We start from the raw sequence: 27,973 nt of genomic DNA, 5'->3' as shown, positions 1-27,973 counted from the left end.
TACATGGAATACAAGCTACTGTTATGCTAATTACTGTCTGTTATTTACTTAGTATTATTTCTAGTAGTATTATTCACTGTCTCTATTGTTTATGTATTGTTTTTTCTGTCTGTATGATTCCAGAAATGTCCACCACAGAGCAGAGTCTCCAACTCCCAGCCTTCTGTCTGTGAAGAGTGACTGGTCTAAACCAGGAAATCCTCCTGACTTCAGTAACGAACCTGGACCTCCTGATTCACAGTATGTCAACCCTCCGATAAATATATACAACACTATTTACACTGTAACACTATACAATATACACTATAACACTATACAATATGCACTATAACATATTTTATACTGACGGTGAGATGGCGGGCAGCTGTGTTCTGCACTAGCTGTAAACGCCTGAGTGATGCCTGGTCGATGCCAATATACAAAGAGTTGCAATAATCTATTCTTGATGAAATCAAAGCATGGATAACCATCTCCAGCTGTTTTTAGGGGAGGTAGGATTTGACCGTGGCGATGATTGGAATTTGGAAGAAGAGAGTTTTAACGACGGAGCTGATTTGTTTATTAAGTTTAAAATCTTTATCAAAAATAAAACCAAGAGAGGGGACAGTGGCACAGTCGGTAGTGTTGTCGCCTCACAGCTAGAAGATCCTGGGTTCGATTCCCGCTGTGGGCGCTGGGGGCGTGTTCTCTCCTCTGCGTCATCAATGCCCATACCCGAGGCGGGGTTGGCGAAAGGGCCTTTCTGTCTGGAGTTTGTATGTTCTCCCCGTTTCCCCTAGGGTATAGTACCCTCACATGTTCTCCCGTGTCCCCTAGGGTAGGTACCCTCACATGTTCTCCCTGTGACCCCTAGGGTAGGTACCCTCACATGTTCTCCCTGTGACCCCTAGGGTAGGTACCCTCACATGTTCTCCCCGTGACCCCTAGGGTAGGTAGCCTCACAAAAACATGCAGTAATCCTAGTCGGAATGTGTGAAAGAGATAACTGTTAAAATTGCTCAATTCAACAGACCCATTCAGGATTCTAAAAACGCCATCTCAATCCTGACCTAAGTTTTAAGTGTTTTAAGTGTGTTGTCTTTATCTCCTTGGTCAAATCATTCCATTGCACCGTTTGTACTACATGGAATACAAGCTACTGTTATGCTAATTACTGTCTGTTATTTACTTAGTATTATTTCTAGTAGTATTATTCACTGTCTCTATTGTTTATGTATTGTTTTTTCTGTCTGTATGATTCCAGAAGTGTCCACCACAGAGCAGAGTCTCCAACTCCCAGCCTTCTGTCTGTGAAGAGTGACTGGTCTAAACCAGGAAATCCTCCTGACTTCAGTAACGAACCTGGACCTCCTGATTCACAGTATGTCAACCCTCCTATAAATATATACAACACTATAACACTGTAACACTATACAATATACACTATAACACTATACAATATACACTATAACATATTTTATACTGACGGTGAGATGGCGGGCAGCTGTGTTCTGCACTAGCTGTAAACGCCTGAGTGATGCCTGGTCGATGCCAATATACAAAGAGTTGCAATAATCTATTCTTGATGAAATCAAAGCATGGATAACCATCTCCAGCTGTTTTTAGGGGAGGTAGGATTTGACCGTGGCGATGATTGGAATTTGGAAGAAGAGAGTTTTAAAATCTTTATCAAAAATAAAACAAGAGGTGGCACAGTCTGTAGTGTTGTCGCCTCACAGCTAGAAGATCCTGGCTTCGATTCCCGCTGTGGGCGAGTTTGTATGTTCTCCTGTTTCCCCTAGGGTAGGTACCCTCACATGTTCTCCCCGTGTCCCCTAGGGTTGGTACCCTCACATGTTCTCCCCGTGTACCCTAGGGTAGGTACCCTCACATGTTCTCCCAGTGACCCCTAGGGTAGGTACCCTCACATGTTCTCCCCGTGTCCCTAGGGTAGGTACCCTCACATGTTCTCCCCGTGTCCCTAGGGTAGGTACTGTGGAATCTCTGTGACCAAGGACCAGGCGGGACAGGGAATTGCAGCAGTTTCAACAGCATTTTATTTCATCAACAAGGAAATTATATTACAGGCAGAAGGAGAAACCCCCAGTAGGTTTCTGGGCAAATTATATTCCACACAAATGTCTGTTCCACAGGCGTTTTCCTCAGCCTGGAGGAGGAGGATGAGAACAGAGCATTAGATTTCAATTCAGTATATACAGTCTCTGATAGCACGCTCCTCACTGGAGGGCTCTGTTTAACACGATAAGACGGGGCGGGGTTCCCTTGCTTCGGGTGACGTCATCAGTCTTTATCTTTAACTGTAGCGGGTCTTCTCTCCCGATAGCGGGGGTTCAGCTCCGATAGAGCATAAATCTTCAGGCCGTTCTCGGCAAATCAAATGAGCGACTGTATGCCAGACAGTGCTCAATATAATATTGATAATAACAGGTTTCTTTACGACCTTTATTATAGAGGTTTCAGCGTCACCGTCGCTGTGGCGGGGCTGCCTTCCTCCCGCAGCGAGATGTGTGGAAATGGAACTCCTGTTCCTTTATTGTTTTAATCGTACAGTCCGATAGTCTCTGTCGCTCTGTCGTTTCCTGGAGCGTTCCTAAGAGCCTGTGGTGAGAGGAGAGTGACAGTCAACACATGCAGGAATATACACACACATGAATGGGTGGTGGTGGAAGTGTGTGTGTCTTCTTACCTCCCGACGGTATTTGCTGTGCGTGCCTCCGTGAGCGTGTGTGTGAACCAGCCGCTGTCAGACTCAGAACTGAATCTTCCTTTTATACTGCGGGTGTGGCCGATGGCTGATTTGGGTGTGGTCGTTCCATCGTCTCAATCTGGCGGAGGGGGAGGTTTGGCACGTAGACATTCCCTACTACGAGGCCGAGGGCGGGCCTAGCTGCCCGAGGCGTCGTCTGTCTGACAGCGTGTCTGGTTGCCCTGGCAACGCACTTACCATGTTCTCCCCGTGTCCTAGGGTAGGCAAAACATGCAGTAATCCTGGTCGGAATGTGTTAAAGGTCCAATGACATGCCCCGAAATTAATATGGGTGGTACAGTACATCACGTGGTCTGACTGAAAACAGTTTGAAAGCGTTCGCGATGGGCTACGGCGCTAGCAACAAGTGGCTACTAGGTCAGGCTAGCGTTTTTGACGGTACATTTAGCGTCATATTGGTTATAAATGTAATTGAAAATATATATTTTTTCGCCCGAAACTCCCGCCCGAAAGAATGCAATTGAGGTTGGCGTGGGTTTTTTAGGGGAACTGCAGCACAAGTGCAAATTTCGGACTCGAGTCCCACGTTCCCCCGGACACCAACAACCCTGTCTGCCCGCTCTGAGTAGAGCCCTGAGCCCCGCAGCGCGACTACTGTTCTCTTCCCTTTCTTTCTTCCCCTCTCAGCCGCAGGCTGACTGTACACCCACTGTAATACCGTAGTCAGTTACCACAACATTGTTCAAGTGAACTATACGTGTGTTTGTTTGTATTCATTGTAATAATCAATATCGCTATGATGAATTATCGGCCTGGTTGTCCGAGCCGAGTGGGGAGGGGGGCGCTCTTTCTCTCTCTCTCTCTCTCTCTCTCTCTCTCTCTCTCTCTCACACACACACACACACACACACACAGCCCAGTTCACTGCGTGCTGTGTGTGTGCTATGAACAGCCTGCACTGCAGCCTGCATGACCAGAAGACTAGGCTCAGTACCGCCGGCGGTGAGAGGGGGCATCTGAGACGGGCTAGACTACATGCGCGGCGATAAATCATCATAGCGATATTGATTATTACAATGAATAAGCATAAACACACGTACTTGAACAATGTTGTGGTACATAGGATATTTGAAGACTGATATGCATTTTAGCCCGGTGCAGTGCCGCTACTCAACCTGTGAGCAGGGCTCCGCAGCAGGCTGAACTTAGCCGTGGTTGAGGGCATGTCAGCGGGGGAGACAGAGAGCTAGATGGCCGGGGCATGGCTCGAGTGCGAAATTGCGATTATGCAACAGTTACCCTAAAACAAAAAACACGTCAACTCAATGTCAAAAAATATTTTTTTGAATGAGACTTTCACCCAGTATAAAGCTAAATGTGACACCAAAATAGTAGCACAAGTTGCTATGCTACTACTGCCACCAAGCCCGGCGAGCCCGCATAGAAGTCGATGGGGAAAGTTAATCGGCACTATGACGTCGTCATCATGATAGCATTGTTGGATAGCCGTTCTTATCTCCCGAGGGGCGTGACATTGGGCCTTTAAGGAGATAACTGTTACAATCAGGGCTCCAGACTAACCTTTTCACAGGTAGCACTGGTGCCACCTACCTTTTCAGTTGGTAGCGTCACCACAAATTAGGTAGCACCAACTTTTTCTTTGTATGACCTTATCACCAAGGCTAACAAAGGTTTTCTTGGCTGAAGCATAAATGCCTTAAATTAAGCACATAACATGGAATATTTCTCACTCACACACATTCTATAGGACATTATTATAATGAATTAACCTATAGTGCATTTTCGTTATTATCATTTGGCTATATGAAACAGAAATGGGCATGTTCAACCTAATGGCCAATAAGGATATTTAACACGGAGGTGCCCACCCTTCTGCATGGGCATGTTCAACCTAATGGCCAATAAGGATATTTAACACGGAGGTGCCCACCCTTCTGCATGGGCATGTTCAACCTAATGGCCAATAAGGATATGTAACACTGAGGTGCCCACGTGCCCACTCTTCCTTTATATGGAATGAATGTGAAAGCTGATGTGCTTTTATTGTGAAGGGGAAAGTTTCTAAACGGCTCAGCCTGCATATTTCCATGTGCTGAAACTAGCTGCTCACAACGTGTGGTGGACGTGACACGTTGTGAGCTTGTAAATCTGCTATTTTCAGCATTCAACACCATGTTGTACGACGAAGAATATACCAGGTTTCACGTGCATATGTTGACATGTGTGTGTGTGTGTGTGTGTGTGTGTGTGTGTGTGTGTGTGTGTGTGTGTGTGTGTGTGTGTGTGTGTGTGTGTCTCTGGCACTGCAGTCATACCACACCTGGACTCACCACACCCAGTCAAACAACACCTGGACTGAAGACACCCAGTCAAACCACAACTGGACTGAAGACACCCAGTCAAAACACAGGTGGACAAAGTAAGAATGTGCACTCATTGAAAATGCATGCTTATAAATTGAAATCATAGACTAAATGTTAAAATAATTATTGTCTGTATCAATTATATCCAAGTGCATATAATGAAGCTGAACAACTATCAACTCAACAGCTGGACAAAAACAACTGATCTTGTGTTGTTACTTTTGCCTGTTTTTCTGAACAAATTGCATAGTTTCTGGAGGTATTTAATATTAATGTGTGCTGTATACATGTAAAGTTATAAATTAACCTCAATGTTTAAAACATAAATGTTCTTCTCATTTCAGATGTCAGTATTTTGAACGATTATAAGGACAGTGTGAACAGTCTTGATGAAGTGAAAGACGACATGACGGAAGAGTCTGGAACCTCCGTCACCGGCACCTACTCAGAGCTCTACATCTCAGTGGGAGAGAGTGAAGGGGTTAATCGCCAACATGAGGTGATACAGCTTGAAACAGCTTCCAACATGAAGACCTTCCATGACGATGCAATCAACTGCTGTGAAATCTTTAAGATCCTCCTCCCTGGCAGAAAGACACCCAGCACAAGCGTTCTGACCGAAGGCATCGCTGGCATTGGAAAAACATTCTCTGTGCGCAAGTTTCTTCTGGACTGGGCAAGAGGTTTGGAGAACCAAGATATAGATCTCGTGGTTCCCTTTTCATTCCGGGAGCTGAACTTGGTCAGAGATAAGCAGTACAGCCTTCTCAACCTGATCCATGATTTCCACCCAACATTAAAGAAGGTCACAGCAGAGCAGCTCGCTGCCTGGAAAGTTTGCTTCATCTTCGATGGCCTCGATGAAAGCAGGTCTCCGTTGCACTTTGACACAAATGAAATCATCTCTGATGTCACAGTGACATCATCGGTGGATGCTCTGTTGACGAACCTCATCAAGAGGAATCTGCTCCCCTCGGCCCTCCTCTGGATAACCACCAGACCTGCAGCAGCCAATCGGATCCCTCCTGCATGTGTTGACATGGTGACAGAAGTGCGAGGGTTCACAGACCCCCAGAAGGAGAAGTACTTCAGGAAGAGATTCAGTGAAGAGAAGCTGGCCGACAGAGTTCTCTCACACTTGAAGACATCGAGGAGCCTCCACATCATGTGTTACATCCCACTCTTCTGTTGGATCATTGCTACCGTTCTGCTGGACATGTTGAGGACACACACCACCATTGGACAGCTGCCCAAGACCCTGACTGAGATGTGCTGCCACTTCCTGTTGGCTCTGACAAACAGGAAGAAGCAGAAGTATGATGAGACTCATAATGTGAAAAAAAAAGAAAAGAAAAAAAGGACTCAACAGCAGCTCACAGAGACTGACAGGAAAGTTCTTCTGAACCTGGGCATGCTGGCATTTCGACATCTGAAGAAAAGTAGCATCATGTTCTACCAAGAAGACCTGGAAGAGTGTGGTCTTGATGTGAAAGACGCCTCGCTGTACTCAGGAGTGTGCACACAGATCTTCAAAACAGAGAGTGTGCTGTTTCAGAAAAAGGTCTACAGCTTTGTTCATCTGAGCATCCAGGAGTTTATGGCTGCAGTCTACCTGTACCACTGTTTCACACAGAAGAACATGAAGGTACTGAAGACATTCCTGGAAGATACAGTGGTAAGATACAGAGATAAGAGCTCCCTCTCCGACTTCCTGAAAGCTGCTATGGAAAAATCCCTGAAGAGTAAAAATGGCCACCTGGACCTACTTGTTCGGTTCCTTCATGGCCTCTCACTGGAGTCCAACCAAAGTCTGTTAGGAGGCCTGCTGGGTCAGACAAAGAAAAGTCTGTTAGGAGGCCTGCTGGGTCAGAGAGAGAACAGTCCAGAAGAGATCCAGAAAGCCATCCAGAACCTGAAGGAGATGTTAACTCGTGATGATGTCTCTCCTGACAGATGTATCAACATCTTCCACTGTCTGATGGAGATGAACGACCAATCATTACATCAGGAGATCCAACAGTTCCTGAAGTCAGAGAACAGAACAGAGAAACTTTCTGAGACCCAGTGTTCAGCTCTGGCCGTCATGCTGCAGATGTCAGAGGAGGTTCTGGAAGAGTTGGACCTGGACAAATACAACACATCAGAGGAGGGGCGAAGGAGACTGATCCCAGCTGTGAGGAACTGCAGAAAGGCTAGGTTAGTAGTCGAGTGAATAGAAACATCCTAGAGTCCATATGTTTGATGCAACGTTTGGAGCTGCTCATTTACTTTTCTTGGGTTAACAAAAAAGAAAAGACAAAAGTACCACATTGGATAATTCTTTCCTAATTCTTATACAAGCTCACAATGCTGCGACCTGTTGTGAGCTTGTAGATCGACTATTTTCAGCAAATATCAGTCATTATGACGGCATCAAGGCCCGCCACAATACATTTTAGTCGAGTAAATCAACTGTAGAATTAGTCGACTAAAATCTTATGACATTTAGAAAACTAAAACATTCCAGGTGACTAAAATGTGACTAAAACTAAATGAAAGCTATTCAAGAGACTATGACTAAGACTAAAATCAATGCTGCCAAAACAACACTGGACTTATAACATTGTGTAGGTTATGAAATGTTATAATATTGTAGGTTATGCAATAATATAATATTGGGGTACATTCAAACTAACAGTAAAGCCTACATCTGTGGCCCAGCTTGAGGAGACAGGGAATAGAAATAGAGACTCATGAATGCTGGTCTCCAGCAGCTTGTTTGTAAAGCTTTTACACCGTTTAGGCAGTAAATATGCAATGTTGTTGTTCAGTCTTCATTTCACTCCTTCAACTGCTGGTTGAAGTCTTTGATTTCAAAATCTTCCTCTGTACAGACCGTACAGTCATTCTGTGTTGTCAAGTGGTGTCTATATCTCTGGATAACTAGATAGGAGATGTTTTAGTTAATTTCAATGACAGTGAACTAGGTATCATTTGTTTTTATAATCTCTTATTTAATCTGCATTCACAGACTTGTTGGCTGTAAACTCAGAAAGACAGACGTTGAAGTCGTGTCTTCAGCTCTCAGCTCTAATCCTTCCCATTTGAGAGAATTGGACCTCAGTGAAAACGACCTGCAGGACTCAGGACTAGTGGAGCTGCTCTGTGCTTCACTGAAGAGCCCACACTGTAGACTGGAAGTTCTAAAGTAAGATACATTTACCACATTCATTTTAATCACTTCTGTTTATTATGCACTGTATTATGTGAATATAATATGATTGCTGTGGTGAGAATATTTATAAGCTTGATATCATGCAGGTAACCCAAGCTTATGGGCCACTTTCAAAATATGTTTGAAAGTGTTATCCTTTAAGGCAAATGTATAAACTTCTGAGCTACTTCGTCATACAACTGGATTACACACCATAAACAGCTGAGCTCACAAGTTGAACGCGTCGAGGACGCAACGCTTGTGAGCTTGTAGATTGTCTATTTTATACATGCGACCCGTTGTAGCTACGCCACAGTTATCAAGCTTTACCGAGGTACGCAACAGATCAACACATAATCAATATCCTGCATCTACCTACTGTACCAATCAAATATCATTCTATTAGTCTAGGCCTGTGGTTCCCAAACTGAGGGTCTGGACCCCCAAGGGGGTCCCCAGATGATTAGCTTAATGTGCAACTAGTGTGGTTTCTCACTCAACAGTAAACACACCAACATACAGTTTAAGTGTATACAGAATAGTATCTGCACATTTCAATGTAATGACTTTTAAAATATTTTTAAAACTAATTTGGTAAATTGGCGAATATTACGGAAGACGCAAACACAACATGTATCTGTGCAGCCGAGTCAAACTAAATGAAATGCCTACAATTCTTGCTTGTCAGGTTATTGGGTCCTCAGTTCAAATAATTGTTTAGGTATCTTTTGTTTTTATAATATCTTTTTTAATCTGCATTCACAGACTTGCTGGCTGTAAACTCAGAAAGACAGACGTTGAAGATGTGTCTTCAGCTCTCAGCTCTAATCCTTCCCATTTGAGAGAATTGGACCTCAGTGAAAACGACCTGCAGGACTCAGGACTCTGTGCTTCACTGAAGAGCCCACACTGTAGACTGGAAGTTCTAAAGTAAGATACATTTACCACATTTATTTTGATCACTTCTGTTTTATTATGCACTGTATTATGTGAATATATATATGATTACTGTGGTGAGAATATTTATAAGCTTGATATCATGCAGGTAACCCAAGCTTATGGGCCACTTTCAAAATATGTTTGAAAGTGTAATCCTTTGAGGCAAATGTATAAACGTCTGAGCTACTTCGTCATACAACTGGATTACACACCATAAACAGCTGAGCTCACAAGTTGAACGCGTCGATGACGCAACGCTTGTGAGCTTGTCTATTTTATATGTGCGACCCGCTTTACCGAGGTACGCAACAGATCAACACATAATCAATATCCTGCATCTACCTACTGTACCAATCAAATATCATTATATTAGTCTAGGCCTGTGGTTCCCAAACTGAGGGTCTGGACCCCCAAGCGGGTCCCCAGATGATTAGCTTAATGTGCAACTAGTGTGGTTTCTCACTCAACAGTAAACACACCAACATACAGTTTAAGTGTATACAGACTAGTATCTGCATATTTCTAAAGGTACAATTTAATGACTTTTAAAACATTTTTAAAACCAATTTGGTAAATTGGGGAATATTACGGAAGACTCAAACACAACATGTATCTGTGCAGCCGAGTCAAACTAAAGGAAATGCCTACAATTCTTCCTTGTCAGGGTATTGGGTCCTCAGTTCAAATAATTGTTATTATTAAAGATTATTAAGATAATCTCTTATTTAATCTGCATTCACAGACTTGCTGGCTGTAAACTCAGAAAGACAGACGTTGAAGATGTGTCTTCAGCTCTCAGCTCTAATCCTTCCCATTTGAGAGAATTGGACCTCAGTGAAAACGACCTGCAGGACTCAGGACTCTGTGCTTCACTGAAGAGCCCACACTGTAGACTGGAAGTTCTAAAGTAAGATACATTTACCACATTTATTTTGATCACTTCTGTTTTATTATGTACAGTATTATGTGAATATAATATGAATGGTGTGGTGAGAATGTATTAATAAGCTTGATATTGAACGTGTAATATCCCTTTAAGGCAAATGTATAGGCTACTTCGACATACAACATGGTTGCGCACCGAAAATGGCTGATCTACAAGCTCACTGTCTCCAAATGTCTTAATGCTCAGGTTGAGATCTATGTTGGTTCTCTGCTCTACATGTAAAATGTCTTGAGAGAACTTGTTGTGAGTCGACACTTTAATAGAATTGAACTGAATTGAATCACAGCGCGGCGCGGCGAGGACACAACACTTGTGAGCTTGCAGATCGGCTATTTTTTACATTCAACCCCTTGTAGCTACGCCACAGTTATCTAGCTTTACCGTGGTACGATTAATACGTAATCAATAGTCTGCATCTACCTACTGTACTAATCTATTATCACTCTATTAGTCTAGGTCTGTGGTTCCCAAACTGTCTGATGGAGATGAACGACCACTCACTACATCAGAAGATCCAACAGTTCCTGAAGTCAGAGAACAGAACAGAGAAACTGTCTGAGACCCAGTGTTCAGCTCTGGCCCTCATGCTGCAGATGTCAGAGGAGGTTCTGGAAGAGTTGGACCTGGACAAATACAACACATCAGAGGAGGGGCGAAGGAGACTGATCCCAGCTGTGAGGAACTGCAGAAAGGCTCGGTTAGTAGTCAAGTGAATAGAAACATCCTAGAGTCAATATGCCATTACAGTTAACACTATAATTATAAATGAAGGTTGGCATAAAGGTTGTCTGCATTTCAAATAGTGATTAGTGGTATTGTGTGGTATTATGGGTATTGTGTGTATTGTCTGCATTGTTCTGCATTGTTCCACACCCCTTTTAACACCATAAAAGACAGACAAAATACCCAACGTTAAATCCGCTTCACTGTGGTGAAGGCACTCAGTAGAACAAGTTGAAAGGTGTCACTCACAGATCTATAAGCATACAATGCTTTGCATCTCAAAAAATTGACAGCTTGTAGGTCTGGTTAATTATCAAAGGGAGTCTCTCGATGCAATGTAATATAAAAAGCAGCCAAAGCTTTTGAAAGTGGTACAAAGTTGACCTAGAGGGAAAGGCCATGGAGTCACTTAATCCTCCATCCTCCAGGGACCATGTGTGTGATATTATCTGTAGGGTCCATCCTCCAGGGACCATGTGTGTGATATGATCTGTAGGGTCCATCCTCCAGGGACCATGTGTGTGTGTCATCATCTGTCTAGCATGAAGGTGCACAACACACATCCTGGCAATAATTTAAAGATAATGTTGTCCTAAGTGTAGTAGCTGGCGAATGAAATTATCAATGCTGTATAATGGCTGAATATCCATGGACGACATAAGTTATAAGCAACATAGTTTGTCTAAGCTCCAGATTCAATAATGATATTTTAACTGCCATGGTTATTTTAATTACTCCGTTAAAGGAGCATAAGTTAACAGTTGTTGCTTGTGAAAAGGATCAATATTAATAATATAAGACACTTCTTATATCTGTGCATATGTTTGATGCAACGTTTGGAGCTGCTCATTTCCTTTTCTTGGGTTAACAAAAAAGAAAAGAAAAAAGTACCACATTGGATAATTCTTTCCTAATTCTTATACAAGCTCACAATGCTGCGACCTGTTGTGAGCTTGTAGAGCGACTATTTTCAGCAAAAATCTGTCATTATGACGGCATCAAGGCCCGCCACAATACATTTTAGTCGACTAAATCATCTGTAGAATTAGTCGACTAAAATCTTATGACATTTAGTCGACTAAAACTAGACTAAAAACTAAAACATTCCAGGTGACTAATATGTCACTAAAACTAAATGAAAGCTATTCAAGAGACTATGACTAAAACTAAAATCAATGCTGCCAAAACAACACTGGACTTATAACATTGTGTAGGTTATGAAATGTTATAATATTGTAGGTTATGCAATATTATAATATTGGGGTAAATTCAAACTAACAGTAAAGCCTCATCTGTGGGCCAGCTTGAGGAGACAGAGAATATAAGACTGAATGCTGGTCTCCAGTAGCTTGTTTGTAAAGCTTTTACAACGTTTAGTCAGTAAATATCCAATGTTGTTGTTCAGTCTTCATTTCACTCCTTCAACTGCTGGTTGAAGTCTTTGATATCAAAATGTCTATCTTCCTCTGTACAGACCGTACAGACATTCTGTGTTGTCAAGTGGTGATATATCTCTGGATAACTAGATAGGAGATGTTTTAGTTAACTTCAATGACAGTGAACGAAGTATCATTTGTTTTTATAATCTCTTATTTAATCTGCATTCACAGACTTGTTGGCTGTAAACTCAGAAAGACAGACGTTGAAGTTGTGTCTTCAGCTCTCAGCTCTAATCCTTCCCATTTGAGAGAATTGGACCTCAGTGAAAACGACCTGCAGGACTCAGGACTCTGTGCTTCACTGAAGAGCCCACACTGTAGACTGGAAGTTCTAAAGTAAGATACATTTACCACATTTATTTTAATCACTTCTGTTTATTATGCACTGTATTATGTGAATATATATATGATTACTGTGGTGAGAATATTTATAAGCTTGATATCATGCAGGTAACCCAAGCTTATGGGCCACTTTCAAAATATGTTTGAAAGTGTAATCCTTTGAGGCAAATGTATAAACGTCTGAGCTACTTCGTCATACAACTGGATTACACACCATAAACAGCTGAGCTCACAAGTTGAACGCGTCGATGACGCAACACTTGTGAGCTTGTAGATTGTCTATTTGATATGTGCGACCCGCTTTACCGAGGTACGCAACAGATCAACACATAATCAATATCCTGCATCTACCTACTGTACCAATCAAATATCATTATATTAGTCTAGGCCTGTGGTTCCCAAACTGAGGGTCTGGACCCCCAAGCGGGTCCCCAGATGATTAGCTTAATGTGCAACTAGTGTGGTTTCTCACTCAACAGTAAACACACCAACATACAGTTTAAGTGTATACAGACTAGTATCTGCATATTTCTAAAGGTACAATTTAATGACTTTTAAAACATTTTTAAAACCAATTTGGTAAATTGGGGAATATTACGGAAGACGCAAACACAACATGTATCTGTGCAGCCGAGTCAAACTAAATGAAATGCCTACAATTCTTCCTTGTCAGGGTATTGGGTCCTCAGTTCAAATAATTGTTATTATTAAAGATTATTAAGATAATCTCTTATTTAATCTGCATTCACAGACTTGCTGGCTGTAAACTCAGAAAGACAGACGTTGAAGATGTGTCTTCAGCTCTCAGCTCTAATCCTTCCCATTTGAGAGAATTGGACCTCAGTGAAAACGACCTGCAGGACTCAGGACTCTGTGCTTCACTGAAGAGCCCACACTGTAGACTGGAAGTTCTAAAGTAAGATACATTTACCACATTTATTTTGATCACTTCTGTTTTATTATGTACTGTATTCTGTGAATATAATATGAATGCTGTGGTGAGAATGTATTAATAAGCTTGATAGTGATCGTGTAATATCCCTTTAAGGCAAATGTATAGGCTACTTCGACATACAACGTGGTTGTGCACCGAAAATAGCTGATCTACAAGCTCACTGTCTCCAAATGTCTTAATGCTCAGGGTGGGATCTATGTTGGTTCTCTGCTCTACATGTAAAATGTCTTGAGACAACTTGTTGTGAGTCGACACTTTAATAAAATTGAACTGAATTGAATCACAGCGCGTCGAGGACACAACACTTGTGAGCTTGCAGATCGGCTATTTTCGACGTTCAACCCCTTGTAGCTACGCCACAGTTATCGAGCTTTACCGTGGTACGCATTAATACATAATCAATAGTCTGCATCTACCGACTGTACTAATCTATTATCACTCTATTAGTCTAGGTCTGTGGTTCCCAAACTGTCTGATGGAGATGAACGACCACTCACTACATCAGAAGATCCAACAGTTCCTGAAGTCAGAGAACAGAACAGAGAAACTTTCTGAGACCCAGTGTTCAGCTCTGGCCGTCATGCTGCAGATGTCAGAGGAGGTTCTGGAAGAGTTGGACCTGGACAAATACAACACATCAGAGGAGGGGCGAAGGAGACTGATCCCAGCTGTGAGGAACTGCAGAAAGGCTCGGTTAGTAGTCAAGTGAATAGAAACATGCCATTAATGCCATTACAGTTAACACTATAATTATAAATGAAGGTTGGCATAAAAGGTGTCTGCATTTCAAATAGTGATTAGTGGTATTGTGTGTATTGTCTGCATTGTTATGCATTGTTCCACGCCCCTTTTAACACCATAAAAGACAGCCAAAATACCCAACGTTAAATCCGCTTCACTGTGGTGAAAGCACTCAGTAGAACAAGTTGAAAGGTGTCACTCACAGATCTATAAGCATACAATGCTTTGCATCGCAACACATTGACAGCTTGTAGGTCTGGTTAATTATCAAAGGGAGTCCCTCGATGCGATGTAATATAAAAAGCAGCCAAAGCTTTTGAAAGTGGTACAAAGTTGACCTAGAGGGAAAGGCCATGGAGTCACTTAATCCTCCATCCTCCAGGGACCATGTGTGTGATATGATCTGTAGGGTCCATCCTCCAGGGACAATGTGTGTGATATGATCTGTAGGGTCCATCCTCCAGGGACCATGTGTGTGATATGATCTGTAGGGTCCATCCTCCAGGGACCATGTGTGTGATATGATCTGTAGGGTCCATCCTCCATGGGACCATGTGTGTGATATGATCTGTAGGGTCCATCCTCCAGGGACCATGTGTGTGATATGATCTGTAGGGTCCATCCTCCATGGGACCATGTGTGTGATATGATCTGTAGGGTCCATCCTCCATGGGACCATGTGTGTGATATGATCTGTAGGGTCCATCCTCCAGGGACCATGTGTGTGTCATCATCTGTCTAGCATGAAGGTGCACAACACACATCCTGGCAATAATTTAAAGATAATGTTGTCCTAAGTGTAGTAGCTGGCGAATGAAATTATCAATGCTGTATAATGGCTGAATATCCATGGACAACTTAAGTTATGTAGCGCTATATTGGATCACTCCAATATATGATAGTTCCGTCCGCAGGCGGAGCGTCGAGCGGACTTACCGATGATCCCGTGCTAACAGCCACGGGAAAATGACGTGTGAGTGAGGCACCGCCTCCCGAGGTTACTTTGCTCGCACACGTCATTTCCCCTTCCTCTTTTCTTTCCTCGGCGTCGTCGATTGGTAAGGACTAAAGGTATTACCGTAAGAAGCGTATAACTCCTTTTGAGCAGCCAGCTTGGCTCCTCTCAGAGTTGCCTTCTTGTATCAGTGTGTTGGAAGCTACTAGCTAAAAACACCACCGTGCTACGGTGGCACGAGCCGGTCGCTCGCGCTACGGCGTCATAGGAGGTTGCCCTTGTTTGGACTAGCTGTCTTTCGTTTGTCTGACGGTCTGTCTGCTTTGCCGGTCCCTCACGGCTCTCACTTCGGGAACGGACGCCTTCCCTAGACGGGGAGCGGGTCTCGCTAGCCACTCGGCAGCTAGCTCGTCTCCCAGGGAAAGAAGGAGACGCCACGCGTTCTCCACTTCCCCGTCTTATTACTTTAACAATTAAAATCGACCGTTCAGCAGTACACCAAGCACATAGCTGATTTCACTCAGTTGGCTGGAGTACCAACACTACATGACATTAAGTCAGTTGCACAAGCACTATACCTGTTATTTTGCCTGTGTTGTCCCTCCGTATAAAGCCAAAGGCTAATAAACGGTGTGTGATAAGGTTTCCATTATATTATATTACAGAGTGTATATATTATATTGCTTCTATTGCCCGTGTAAGCCAAGGGCTAATGTTGTATATTAAAATACCATACAGGAGAGTAAATGTGCACGGCAGACAGACAACGAGATGATGTTCCTTGGTTTTATTTCAGAGTACACAGCACAGCAAACAGCATAGTTCCGACGGCCTCATGCCGTCGGGGAGCATGTCCAGTTACATGGTAGAGAGTGGGGGACAACCGGCCCAGATATTTCTTTGTCTGGCATTATATCTATCATGCGTTCATGTGTTCATATGGCTCTCGGCCTATCAGGATCGTCCACGGTCTGACCACTGCCTTGGGTCTCAACCCCTAACAATGACCCCAGTTATTTATTACCCATGGGCCTTTGTCTTGGCTTGCCTTTCTGTTCTGTGCCCAACCCTGATCATGTTTCACTATTACCAGGACTTATGTATCCATGTGCAAGCAGTGGTTCCAGGCATCATTAGCTGGTCTGTGTCTTACAAATTTCACCACATTCCCCCCTTTCAACAGACTTTGTCTGTTGAATACAAAATGTATAGTCCATATTCATAACTGTTGCTTATACCCCCCTTGACCCTCAGCTGGACACACCTTCAAGACACCACAAATAACAGCATTACAGTATAAGAAGTTCCCCAACATGGTTTTCAAACACAGACATTCAAGATTACTTGCCATAAATGATTTTCATTACAGTGGGTAGATATACAATTTTGGATCAGTGGAGAATTCTCTTCGTGTTACTTCAAACTCTTATGGCTAAAAATGTTACAGGACAATGAACCATATCACATGGACCTCTCTTCTCGAGATCCACATGAAAACCAATATCTCATCACTTTCAACAAAGCAATAGACCACTCTCAACTCATACGTCTATGCGCACAAACAAAGAAAAATAAGGAAATCGCATTTTAAGCCCTAGAGAACCACAAAGAGTAAAATCAAACTCCCTTTAAACACTGTAAACTTTCGGCTGCCAATTGCCTCGTAATTTAATCACTTTTCTGACAAATAAGTAATCCCAAACAATGAATAATGGCAATGATTAGTACAGTTAACTGACATTTAAACAAGACATGCCGCTTGCAGCTCCATTGTTACAAGAGCACTTTTTGATATGCAATAACCTACATGTTTTACCACTAAACTCTGCTATTCCAATGATATAGTACATAGTAAATAGACACAATATCAGAATACCCTGAGTCACTTCCTCGGACTCATCCTGACCATAACCACCCGCGGTGATTCCATTAACCACCCGTGGTGATTCCATAAAAGATAAAAAGAAATAACATTGAACGCCAGAGTTTAACTATAATAACACATATCTCTTGATATCTCTAGGAAAACACCTCATTGACTCATAATTAGGCTACTTATGACTCAATTTATCTAATTATACGGCAAACATACCAACATGAGGCCTATTAATTCATGTTGAAAACAAACGCAACGCACAATTTGTAATCAGAGTGAAGGAATTGTCCATCTTCGCCTCTGATATGACAAAGGAAACTTCTTCTGTATGCCGCTCTTTCTAGTTGCTTTGAAATGTCCGCTCAGCTGCACAGAACAAGTTGAGCAAAAGTTCACTGCTGTTCTCCGCTGTCGTCGTCATCAAAAATAAACCTAGTCCAGACACTCAACTGATCATATGAAGTTATTCGTAGTTGCTATTTTATCAAGATTACTCCAGCCCCACATATATAAGAAATATATAATGTAGTTAATAGACTGAACTATTCGTAGCTGCTATTTTATCAAGATTACTTCAACTCCACATATGACACAGAACAATATCTATAATAGAATATCTTATAATGTCAACACACCAAAACCAAGTTGAGAAAAAGTTCACTGCTGTCTGCCGCTGTCGTCGTCATCATCTCTTCTCTCCCCCCTCCCAACTCTGAACCATCAGAGCTGGGAACACTCGCGAAGAGAAAAGAAAAGGCTGGAACGTCTTCATCACAGACCCCTCGATCAGGTCCACGAAGGCACTCAGCTTAGATCGGTCAGTCGGCCATGGAAGATGGAAAGCCCCGCCGCGCCGTGCTGCATCTCATTGCTCGCCGCCCGCGACCGCTGTCCTCACGCCGGCGTGATGTTGGCTTGCTCGCAGGCCGCTCCACCGTCCACCCATCTGGCGGCCGGCCTCGGTCCCCGTTGCGCAACACTCCTCATCGCGGTGGTCGTCGTCATCATCCCCGCTGCGTAGACAAACCCACGGTCGGGCCCGCTGGAAATTCTTCGTCGCCGTCCACAAAAACTCCCCGTTTTCGAATTAGACTGAATAATTAGACTGAATAAAAAACCGCTGGTTCTGCTCCTAACTGGCACAAAAAGACACCATGAAGGTCGGGTTTCGGTACCATCTGTTGTATATTAAAATACCATACAGGAGAGTAAATGTGCACGGCAGACAGACAACGAGATGATGTTCCTTGGTTTTATTTCAGAGTACACAGCACAGCAAACAGCATAGTTCCGACGGCCTCATGCCGTCGGGGAGCATGTCCAGTTACATGGTAGAGAGTGGGGGACAACCGGCCCAGATATTTCTTTGTCTGGCATTATATCTATCATGCGTTCATGTGTTCATATGGCTCTCGGCCTATCAGGATCGTCCACGGTCTGACCACTGCCTTGGGTCTCAACCCCTAACAATGACCCCAGTTATTTATTACCCATGGGCCTTTGTCTTGGCTTGCCTTTCTGTTCTGTGCCCAACCCTGATCATGTTTCACTATTACCAGGACTTATGTATCCATGTGCAAGCAGTGGTTCCAGGCATCATTAGCTGGTCTGTGTCTTACAAATTTCACCACACTAACACACGGTGCGCATTTGAAATCTTGTATATGGTTATATGTTACACAAGTAGGTTGAGTAATACTGATTTTCTGTCCTATCACCCGTATAAAGCCACGGGCTACTGAACGGTGTGTGATAAGGTTCTGCATAGTATAATACGTTGCACAAGTGACTGTATATTATACAGATACGGTATTATTGTGTTAACATAGCAGATAGCAGTATATTTAACTCTCTCTGTGCTGTCACCCGTATGAGCCGTGGGCCTATATACGGTGTGTGACATAGTTTGCATTATATATTCTATACGCACGCAGGTGTCTGTGTATATAATAATTTCTGTGCTGTCACCAGTATGAGCCAAGGGCCAATATACTTTGTGTGATATAGCGTATATTGTATATTATATACGTTGCACGGGTAACTGGCATATAATAACTTCTGTCGCGTCACCTGTACGAGCCAAGGGCCAGTGTACGGTGTACGATACAGCCTTGTAGGTTTATATGTTGCACAGTTGACTGTTGTCTGTATCACCCGTATGAGCCAAGGGCCAGTATACGGCGTGTGATAATTATACTGTATATTATATACGTTACAAGGGTAACTGGTTATATAATAATTCTGTCCTGTCACCCGTACGAGCCAAGGGCCAATGTACGGTGTGTGACAAAGCGTTATACAATTGTAAGTTCAAGAGTAACTGTTCATCAGTATATTTAACTCTCTGTGCTGTCACCCATATGAGCTAAAGCTAGGCCAATATATGGTGTGTGACAAAGCTTTATACATTTGTAAGTTCACAAGTAACTTTATCTGTATACTTAACTCTTTCGGTGCCGTCACTCGTACGAGCCAAGGGCCAGTGTACGGTGTACGATACAGCCTTGTAGGTTTATATGTTGCACAGTTGACTGTTGTCTGTATCACCCGTATGAGCCAAGGGCCAGTATACGGCGTGTGATAATTATACTGTATATTATATACGTTACAAGGGTAACTGGTTATATAATAATTCTGTCCTGTCACCCGTACGAGCCAAGGGCCAATGTACGGTGTGTGACAAAGCGTTATACATTTGTAAGTTCAATAGTAACTGTTCATCTGTATATTTAACTCTCTCGGTGCTGTCACCCATATGAGCTAAAGCTAGGCCAATATATGGTGTGTGACAAAGCTTTATACATTTGTGAGTTCACAAGTAACTGTTTATCTGTATACTTATTATCTCTTTCTGTGCCGGCACCCGTACGAGCCAAGGGCCAATGTACGGTGGGTGATACGGCTTAGATATATATTTCATACGTTACGCAGTAACTGTATATTTAATATTTTCTGTCTGGTCACACGTGTAAGCCTAGGGCTAATATACAGTGTGTGATTTGAGGGTCACATTGTGGCGGCATGACCTTCCACTGTACCTCATGTAAGGCGCCGATGCCCGTCGGGGACGGGCACCGTGCCTGCTTCCGTTGTCTGGGTCTAGGGCATGCACGCGCAGCGGTTGCAGACCCTATGCGGTGTCAAGCCTGCGACCTACTGGGAGATAGACTCCGTGCGGCCCGGCTAGAGGCCATGGAGAATATGGCCGAACAGCAAGGCCCCCCCCCCGATACCGGCGATCTCCCCCCGTCGGGGACGGTGCGGGAGAGCCGCTCTGCACCTGTGGCACAGGCTGTGGGTGTGGGGGTTGACGGGCGAGACCCCGCCAAAGGTGGGGATCTCCCTGCTATGGGCCCGCCAGCTACCAAACACCCTAGGGTGGAGCTGGATACACTCGAGCGTAGAGCTCAGTGCCTACGCCAAGATGTAGACGCTCTGGACGTCGCTGACGACGACAACGTCGTGACTGTCTTCGCCCCAGACGATCCGGATCTCCTTGAGAGCGCCTCACTTTACGACGAACCTTCAGTTGCTGGCTCAGAGGAGCCATTTACAACTACGGAGTCTATGCGCTTTCTCTTGGAAAGAGTGGCGAGTACTTTGGGCCTTGAGTGGGCAGATCCAGATGACGTCAAGGCGCAGATCCCCATGTGTCCGCAGTTTGCTGCGGCGTTCAGCGAAAGCTGGTCCAGGATGGGGAAGTCCGGGCCACAGGCTCGTTTTCGCTCCTCTAGAGAGACCGCTCCATGGACCCGCATGGCCAACCAGGATGCCATGGGGATTGATGCATATCCTGCTATGGATAATGTTGTGGCGGCTACGTTCCTCACTGATGCTGAGATCATTGGAGGCAAGGGCCCTCAGCTGAAGCCTGGCCTGGAGAAGACCAGTGAACAGCTCCTGAACAGGACCTTTAATGTCCTTGCGGTCATGGCACGCCTTAATAATGCAGCCATGCTGCTGGGCACCTACTTGGCGCACTTGCTCCCCAAGCTCCAAGGGTCCGAACAGCGTTGGACGGACGAGGCAATGGAAGTATCCAGGCTTCTGGGTCTTCTGCAGTCCGAATTAGTGCGAGCCAACGGCCAGGCAGTGGCCTCGGTGGTGGAATCGCGCCGTCAGCTCTGGTTGTCCCTGTCAGGCCTAGAGCCTCACGTACAGAAGGCTTTCTGTAGCCTCCCCCTAACACCAGGCATTACCTTTGGCACAGGGGTGGACGACATACTTCGCAAAGCGGAGAACTTACGCAGGGACAGGGAGACCTTGGTTAAGTTTCGAGAGACCTCTCAGCCACGTGCAAGGCCTGCGCCCAAGAGGTCATGGTCGCAGGCACGCCGAGGACTCTCAACCGGCTTGCAGCAACGCCTTGGTCCGGCTCCTCGCCAACCCCAAGCCCAGGCCCACCGGTACCAAGCCCAGCCCCAGGGGCAGTGGCAGGGTAACCGGGGACGAGGGAGACGGCGTCGCCAGAACAGAGGGGGTGGAGGCCCCTCTGCCGGGCGAGGCCGATCCTCAAGGAAGAACCCAGGCCTCCAGCAGTCTACCTGACTGCTGCGTGGTCGGCATCGGCCGCTTCTCCCAGGCCCAAAGGGCAATCTGGGAGGAGCGTGTGGAGTCCCCTTGGGTGTTGGACACAGTCCTAAGAGGGTACAAACTCCAATTCCGTTGTCGGCCACCGCCCTACAGGGGCATTCGAGAGACTACTGTGTCCGATCCTGCGAAGCGGGTGGCTCTCCGGCTGGAGATCATCGCGCTCATCGCCAAGAGAGCGATCAGGAAGTTAGAGCCTTCAGAACGGCTCGATGGGTTCTACTCCAGGTACTTCATCATTCCAAAGAAGGACGGGGGCTACCGTCCCATTCTGGATCTGCGCAGCCTCAACTGCCGCCTGAAGGACCTGACGTTCAAGATGCTGTCCCCAGCCCGGGTGTTGCAGGCCATGTCCGAGGGACTGTGGTTCACCACCCTGGATTTGAAGGACGCGTATTTCCAAGTGCCCATCCATCCAAGCCACTGGAAATACCTCCGGTTCGCCTTCGAAGGAGAGTCCTACGAATACCAGGTACTTCCCTTCGGGCTTTCTCTTGCACCACGCACCTTCACAAAATGCATGGATGCGGTTCTGGAGCCCCTCTCCTCCATGGGCATTCAGGTGCTGAATTATCTCGACGACTGGCTCCTCTGTGCTCCGTCCATGGAGCACGCAGCCAGGGACACCAGCCTCCTGTTAAAACACATCCAGGAGCTAGGGTTGGTCCTGAACGAGAAGAAGAGCCGTTTGTCCCCTTCACAAGACGTGGTCTTCGTGGGGATGGCTATAAACTCATCTCTCATGAGGGCGAGTCTGCCCGCCAAGAGAGTCGAGACGATTCTGTCCTTTCTCCTCCGGTTCCGCCTGGGACGGACAGTGTCCGTCGGGGACTGCCAACGCCTACTGGGCTTGCTAACAGCGGCCTCGTCGCTGGTCCCCTTAGGTCTCCTTCATCTCAGGCCGCTGCAGCGGTGGTTCAATGCCCACAAGCTGCATCGGCGGCGACACAGACATCGTCGTCTCCTGGTGACGAAGTACTGTGTGCTCGCACTCACTCTGTGGCGTGCCCGCTCCTTCTTGGAGTCAGGGAGGGCGCTCAGCAGGATGACACGCAGGGAACTGGTGTGCACCGATGCCTCTCTGGAAGGTTGGGGCGCTGTGCACAGGGGCATGGCGGCCAGCGGCCGCTGGAGTCCGCCATGGTCTGTCCAACATATCAATGCGCTGGAGCTCAGAGCTGTGTGCCTGGCGCTTCGGCATTTTCTTCGGCATCTGGAAGGCCGGCATGTGTTGGTGCGGTCAGACAACACCTCGGTTGTAGCCTACATCAACCATCAAGGTGGGTTGAGGTCCCGCCGTCTCCACGAGATGACGCGGGAGCTCTTAGTTTGGGCTCAGGCTCACTTCCCATCTCTTCGGGCCACGTATGTCCCGGGGGTCCAGAACTCTGCAGCGGACATGCTGTCCAGAGACGGACCGAGAGAGGGGGACTGGCGTCTCCACCCTCAGGTCGTGCAACAACTGTGGAACAGGTTCGGGAGGGCACAGGTGGACCTGTTTGCCTCCCAGGAAACCGCTCACTGCCCCAGTTGGTTCTCACTGGCAAATCCTCCAGGGCCTCTGGGCCTGGATGCCTTGGCTCACGACTGGCCGCTGACGCGGCTCTATGCCTTCCCTCCATTTCCCCTGATCCAGGCTACGCTGGACAGAGTCGGGAGGGAGGGACATCGGTTGCTTCTGATAGCCCCACGCTGGCCGAGACGCCCTTGGTTCAGGGTGCTACTGTCTCTGGTCGCGGGGACACCGTGGCAGTTGCCTCAGAGGCCCGACCTGCTTTCGCAGGCTCAGGGAGCCCTGTGGCACCCCCGCCCCGATCGCCTCCAGCTATGGGCTTGGCCCCTGAGAGGCGCAGGTGGTCGGGTCTAGGTCTCCCAGAGGGAGTTCTACATACGCTGCAGAGTTCCAGAGCCCCGTCTACGGTTGCAACATACCAGGTTTGTTGGCGCCGGTTCCGCACTTGGTGCGCGACCTGTGGTGCTGACCCGGAGCACTGTGACGTTCAGATTGTGCTACACTTTCTGCAGTCACTGCTGGACGAGGGCAGGGCGGCCAACACTCTAAAGGTGTATATGGCCGCTATCTCTGCATGCCATTCTGATGGCTTTGACGGACAGCTGGGTAAGCATCCATTGCTGTCACGCTTTATGAAAGGAGTAAGGCGCCTCCGCCCAGTGAAGACTCTTCAGGTCCCCACTTGGGACCTTGGCTTGGTGCTCTCAGCACTCGGGAAACCTCCCTTCGAGCCCCTGGATACTGCCTCTCTTCAGCACCTTTCATGGAAAGCTGCGTTTCTCTTGGCAGTCACCTCTGCAAAGAGGGTGGGGGAGCTCCACGCGCTCTCGGTGAGCGCAGAGTGTCTCCAGATGGGTCCTGGTAAAGCGAGTGTTACTTTGCGACCCAATTCCTCCTTTCTGCCGAAGGTTCTGTCCGTGGGACATGTGAATCGGCCTCTTCACCTGTCTGCCTATGTCCCTCCCTTGAGTGGGGAGGGCTCGGGTGATGCTCCTCACGTCCTCTGCCCGGTGAGGGCTCTGGACGCCTACGTCGTGCGAACGAAGGCGGTCAGACTGACTGATCAGCTCTTCGTATGCTACGGTGATAGAGTCTTGGGCCAAGGCCTCTCAAAGCAAAGACTCTCACATTGGCTTGTTGATACAATTGCCTGTGCTTACCACTCGGTGGGGCAGGTTCTGCCGCCCGCGGTGGTGGCGCACTCGGTTCGGGGCATGGCTACTTCTTGGGCGCAGCTTAAGGGTGTCCCCCTTTCGGACATCTGTGCCTCAGCCAGCTGGACGTCGCCTAGTACCTTCACCAGGTTCTACCGCGTCAATGTGGTCCCTGAGAACCGGTTGGAACAAGCCGTTTTAGGGGTGGCCTCTGCTCCTTCGGAGACAGTGGGCCCCTCTTTGTGATTGAGCTGGGGCTGGCCGCTCCCACCGGGAGGGCCTGGCTCTTGTTCTCATTGATAGGTCCCCGACTGATCTGGTAGTGTACTATCATATATTGGAGTGATCCAATATAGCGCTACATAACGTAGGTTACGTAGGTAACCACGGTTATGTGAGCGATTGGATCACTCCAATTATAGTCGCGGTGATCTATCGCGCCTCGGAAAGGGTACGAGGAAGGGGAAATGACGTGTGCGAGCAAAGTAACCTCGGGAGGCGGTGCCTCACTCACACGTCATTTTCCCGTGGCTGTTAGCACGGGATCATCGGTAAGTCCGCTCGACGCTCCGCCTGCGGACGGAACTATCATATATTGGAGTGATCCAATCGCTCACATAACCGTGGTTACCTACGTAACCTACGTTATAAGCAACATAGTTTGTCTAAGCTCCAGATTCAATAATGATATTTTAACTGCCATGGTTATTTTAATTACTCCGTTAAAGGAGCATAAGTTAACAGTTATTGCTTGTGAAAAGGATCAATATTAATAATATAAGACACTTCTTATATCTGTGCATATGTTTGATGCAACGTTTGGAGCTGCTCATTTCCTTTTCTTGGGTTAACAAAAAAGAAAAGAAAAAAGTACCACATTGGATAATTCTTTCCTAATTCTTATACAAGCTCACAATGCTGCGACCTGTTGTGAGCTTGTAGAGCGACTATTTTCAGCAAAAATCTGTCATTATGACGGCATCAAGGCCCGCCACAATACATTTTTGTCGACTAAATCAACTGTAGAATTAGTCGACTAAAATCTTATGACATTTAGTCGACTAAAACTAGACTAAAAACTAAAACATTCCAGGTGACTAATATGTCACTAAAACTAAATGAAAGCTATTCAAGAGACTATGACTAAAACTAAAATCAATGCTGCCAAAACAACACTGGACTTATAACATTGTGTAGGTTATGAAATGTTATAATATTGTAGGTTATGCAATATTATAATATTGGGGTAAATTCAAACTAACAGTAAAGCCTCATCTGTGGCCCAGCTTGAGGAGACAGGGAATAGAAATAGAGACTGAATGCTGGTCTCCAGCAGCTTGTTTGTAAAGCTTTTACAACGTTTAGTCAGTAAATATCCAATGTTGTTGTTCAGTCTTCATTTCACTCCTTCAACTGCTGGTTGAAGTCTTTGATATCAAAATGTCTATCTTCCTCTGTACAGACCGTACAGTCATTCTGTGTTGTCAAGTGGTGATATATCTCTGGATAACTAGATAGGAGATGTTTTAGTTAACTTCAATGACAGTGAACTAGGTATCATTTGTTTTTATAATCTCTTATTTAATCTGCATTCACAGACTTGTTGGCTGTAAACTCAGAAAGACAGACGTTGAAGTTGTGGCTTCAGCTCTCAGCTCTAATCCTTCCCATTTGAGAGAATTGGACCTCAGTGAAAACGACCTGCAGGACTCAGGACTAGTGGAGCTGCTCTGTGCTTCACTGAAGAGCCCACACTGTAGACTGGAAGTTCTAAAGTAAGATACATTTACCACATGAATTTTAATCACTTCTGTTTATTATGCACTGTATTATGTGAATATAATATGATTGCTGTGGTGAGAATGTATTAATAAGCTTGATATTCAACGCGTAATATCCCTTTAAGGCAAATGTATAAGCTACTTCGACATACAACGTGGTTGCACACCGAAAATAGCTGATCTACAAGCTCACTGTCTCCAAATGTCTTAATGCTCAGGGTGGGATCTATGTTGGTTCTCTGCTCTACATGTAAAGTGTCTTGAGACAACTTATTGTGAGTCGACACTTTAATAAAATTGAACTGAATTGAATCACAGCCCGTCGAGGACACAACACTTGTGAGCTTGCAGATCGGCTATCTTCGACGTTCAACCCCTTGTAGCTACGCCACAGTTATCGAGCTTTACCGTGGTACGCATTAATACATAATCAATAGTCTGCATCTACCTACTGTACTAATCAATTATCATTCTATTAGTCTAGGTCTGTGGTTCCCAAACTGAGGGTCTGGACCCCCAAGGGGGTCCCCAGAGGATTAGCTTAATGTGCAGCATTGTTTTCTCACTGAAAAGTAGACAAACCAACAGTATAAGTGTACAGTATACAGAGTATCTGTACATTTCTAAAGCCCAAACCACACCAAAGGGTTGGGTCGGGACAAAGTGTTTATTTTTTAAGATAAACCACACCAATGAAACTCATTGAGTTGCATTGGTGTGGTTGATGTAAAAACAAAAAGAAAGAAAAGGTTTTGTCCCGACCCGACCCTTTGGTTTGGATTTAAGGTACAATTAAATCACTTTTAAAACATTTTTAAAACCAAATTGTCAAATATTACAGAAGAAAGTCGCAAACATTGTGAAAATAGCTGATCTACAAGCTCACTGTGAGGCATTGTGAGCTTGTAGTTTGGCTATTTTCATAATATGTATCAGTGAAACTGAAAGCAATGCCTATAATTCCAAGTACTTGTCAGGTAGGGGTCTCCCTAGTTCAGATATGATTATTTAGGTATAATTTGTTTTGATTTCTCTTATTTAATCTGCATTCACAGACTTGCTGGCTGTGAACTCAGAAAGACAGACGTTGAAGCTGTGTCTTCAGCTCTCAGCTCTAATCCTTCCCATTTGAGAGAATTGGACCTCAGTGAAAACGACCTGCAGGACTCAGGACTCTGTGCTTCACTGAAGAGCCCACACTGTAGACTGGAAGTTCTAAAGTAAGATACATTTACCACATTTATTTTGATCACTTCTGTTTTATTATGTACTGTGTTATGTGAATATAATATGATTGCTGTGGTGAGAATATTAATAAGCTTGATATCATGCAGGTAACCCAAGCTTATGGGCCTGAGTAGATGTTAAAATTACCCAAATATGTTTAAGTAATAAGTCTATTAATCCTTTAAGGCAAATGTATAAGCTTCTGAGCTACTTCGTCATACAACTGGATTACACACCATAAACAGCTGATGTACAAACTCACAACGCGTCGAGGACGCAACGCTTGTGAGCTCGTATGATTGTCTATTTTATACGTGCGACCCGTTGTAGCTACGCCACAGTTATCAAGCTTTACCGAAGTACGCAACAGATCAACACATAATCAATATCCTGCATCTACCTACTGTACCAATCAAATATCAGTATATTAGTCTAGGCCTGTGGTTCCCAAACTGAGGGTCGGGACCCCCAAGGGGGTCCCCAGATGATTAGCTTAATGTGCAACTAG

At 45.3% G+C, this 27,973-nt stretch overlaps 2 protein-coding genes across 2 annotated transcripts; both read left to right on the top strand.

The window, feature by feature from the left end:
• Nucleotides 1-129: 129 nt before the first annotated feature.
• On the top strand, nucleotides 130-8,282 carry LOC308330977 (protein NLRC3-like; the record flags this gene model as incomplete). Its single annotated transcript, XM_080786046.1, has 5 exons — nucleotides 130-240; nucleotides 1,244-1,360; nucleotides 5,038-5,147; nucleotides 5,436-7,287; nucleotides 8,102-8,282. The coding sequence occupies exons 4-5, from the start codon at nucleotides 5,498-5,500 to the stop codon at nucleotides 8,280-8,282; spliced, it is 1,971 nt and encodes a 656-aa protein (XP_080642172.1). The 5' UTR covers nucleotides 130-240; nucleotides 1,244-1,360; nucleotides 5,038-5,147; nucleotides 5,436-5,497.
• Nucleotides 8,283-14,081: 5,799 nt separating this feature from the next.
• LOC308330441 (ribonuclease inhibitor-like) lies at nucleotides 14,082-26,610 on the top strand. Its single transcript, XM_080785292.1, has 3 exons — nucleotides 14,082-14,321; nucleotides 26,056-26,232; nucleotides 26,557-26,610. The coding sequence occupies exons 1-3, from the start codon at nucleotides 14,104-14,106 to the stop codon at nucleotides 26,579-26,581; spliced, it is 420 nt and encodes a 139-aa protein (XP_080641418.1). The 5' UTR covers nucleotides 14,082-14,103; the 3' UTR covers nucleotides 26,582-26,610.
• The last annotated feature ends 1,363 nt before the right edge of the window (nucleotides 26,611-27,973 follow it).

This window comes from Protomyctophum bolini (genome assembly GCF_963924005.1).
Source record: "Protomyctophum bolini genome assembly, chromosome: 16".
Taxonomy (NCBI): domain Eukaryota; kingdom Metazoa; phylum Chordata; class Actinopteri; order Myctophiformes; family Myctophidae; genus Protomyctophum; species Protomyctophum bolini.
Note: the sequence above shows the minus strand (reverse complement) of the source record. Positions and strands in the feature narration are given on the sequence as shown.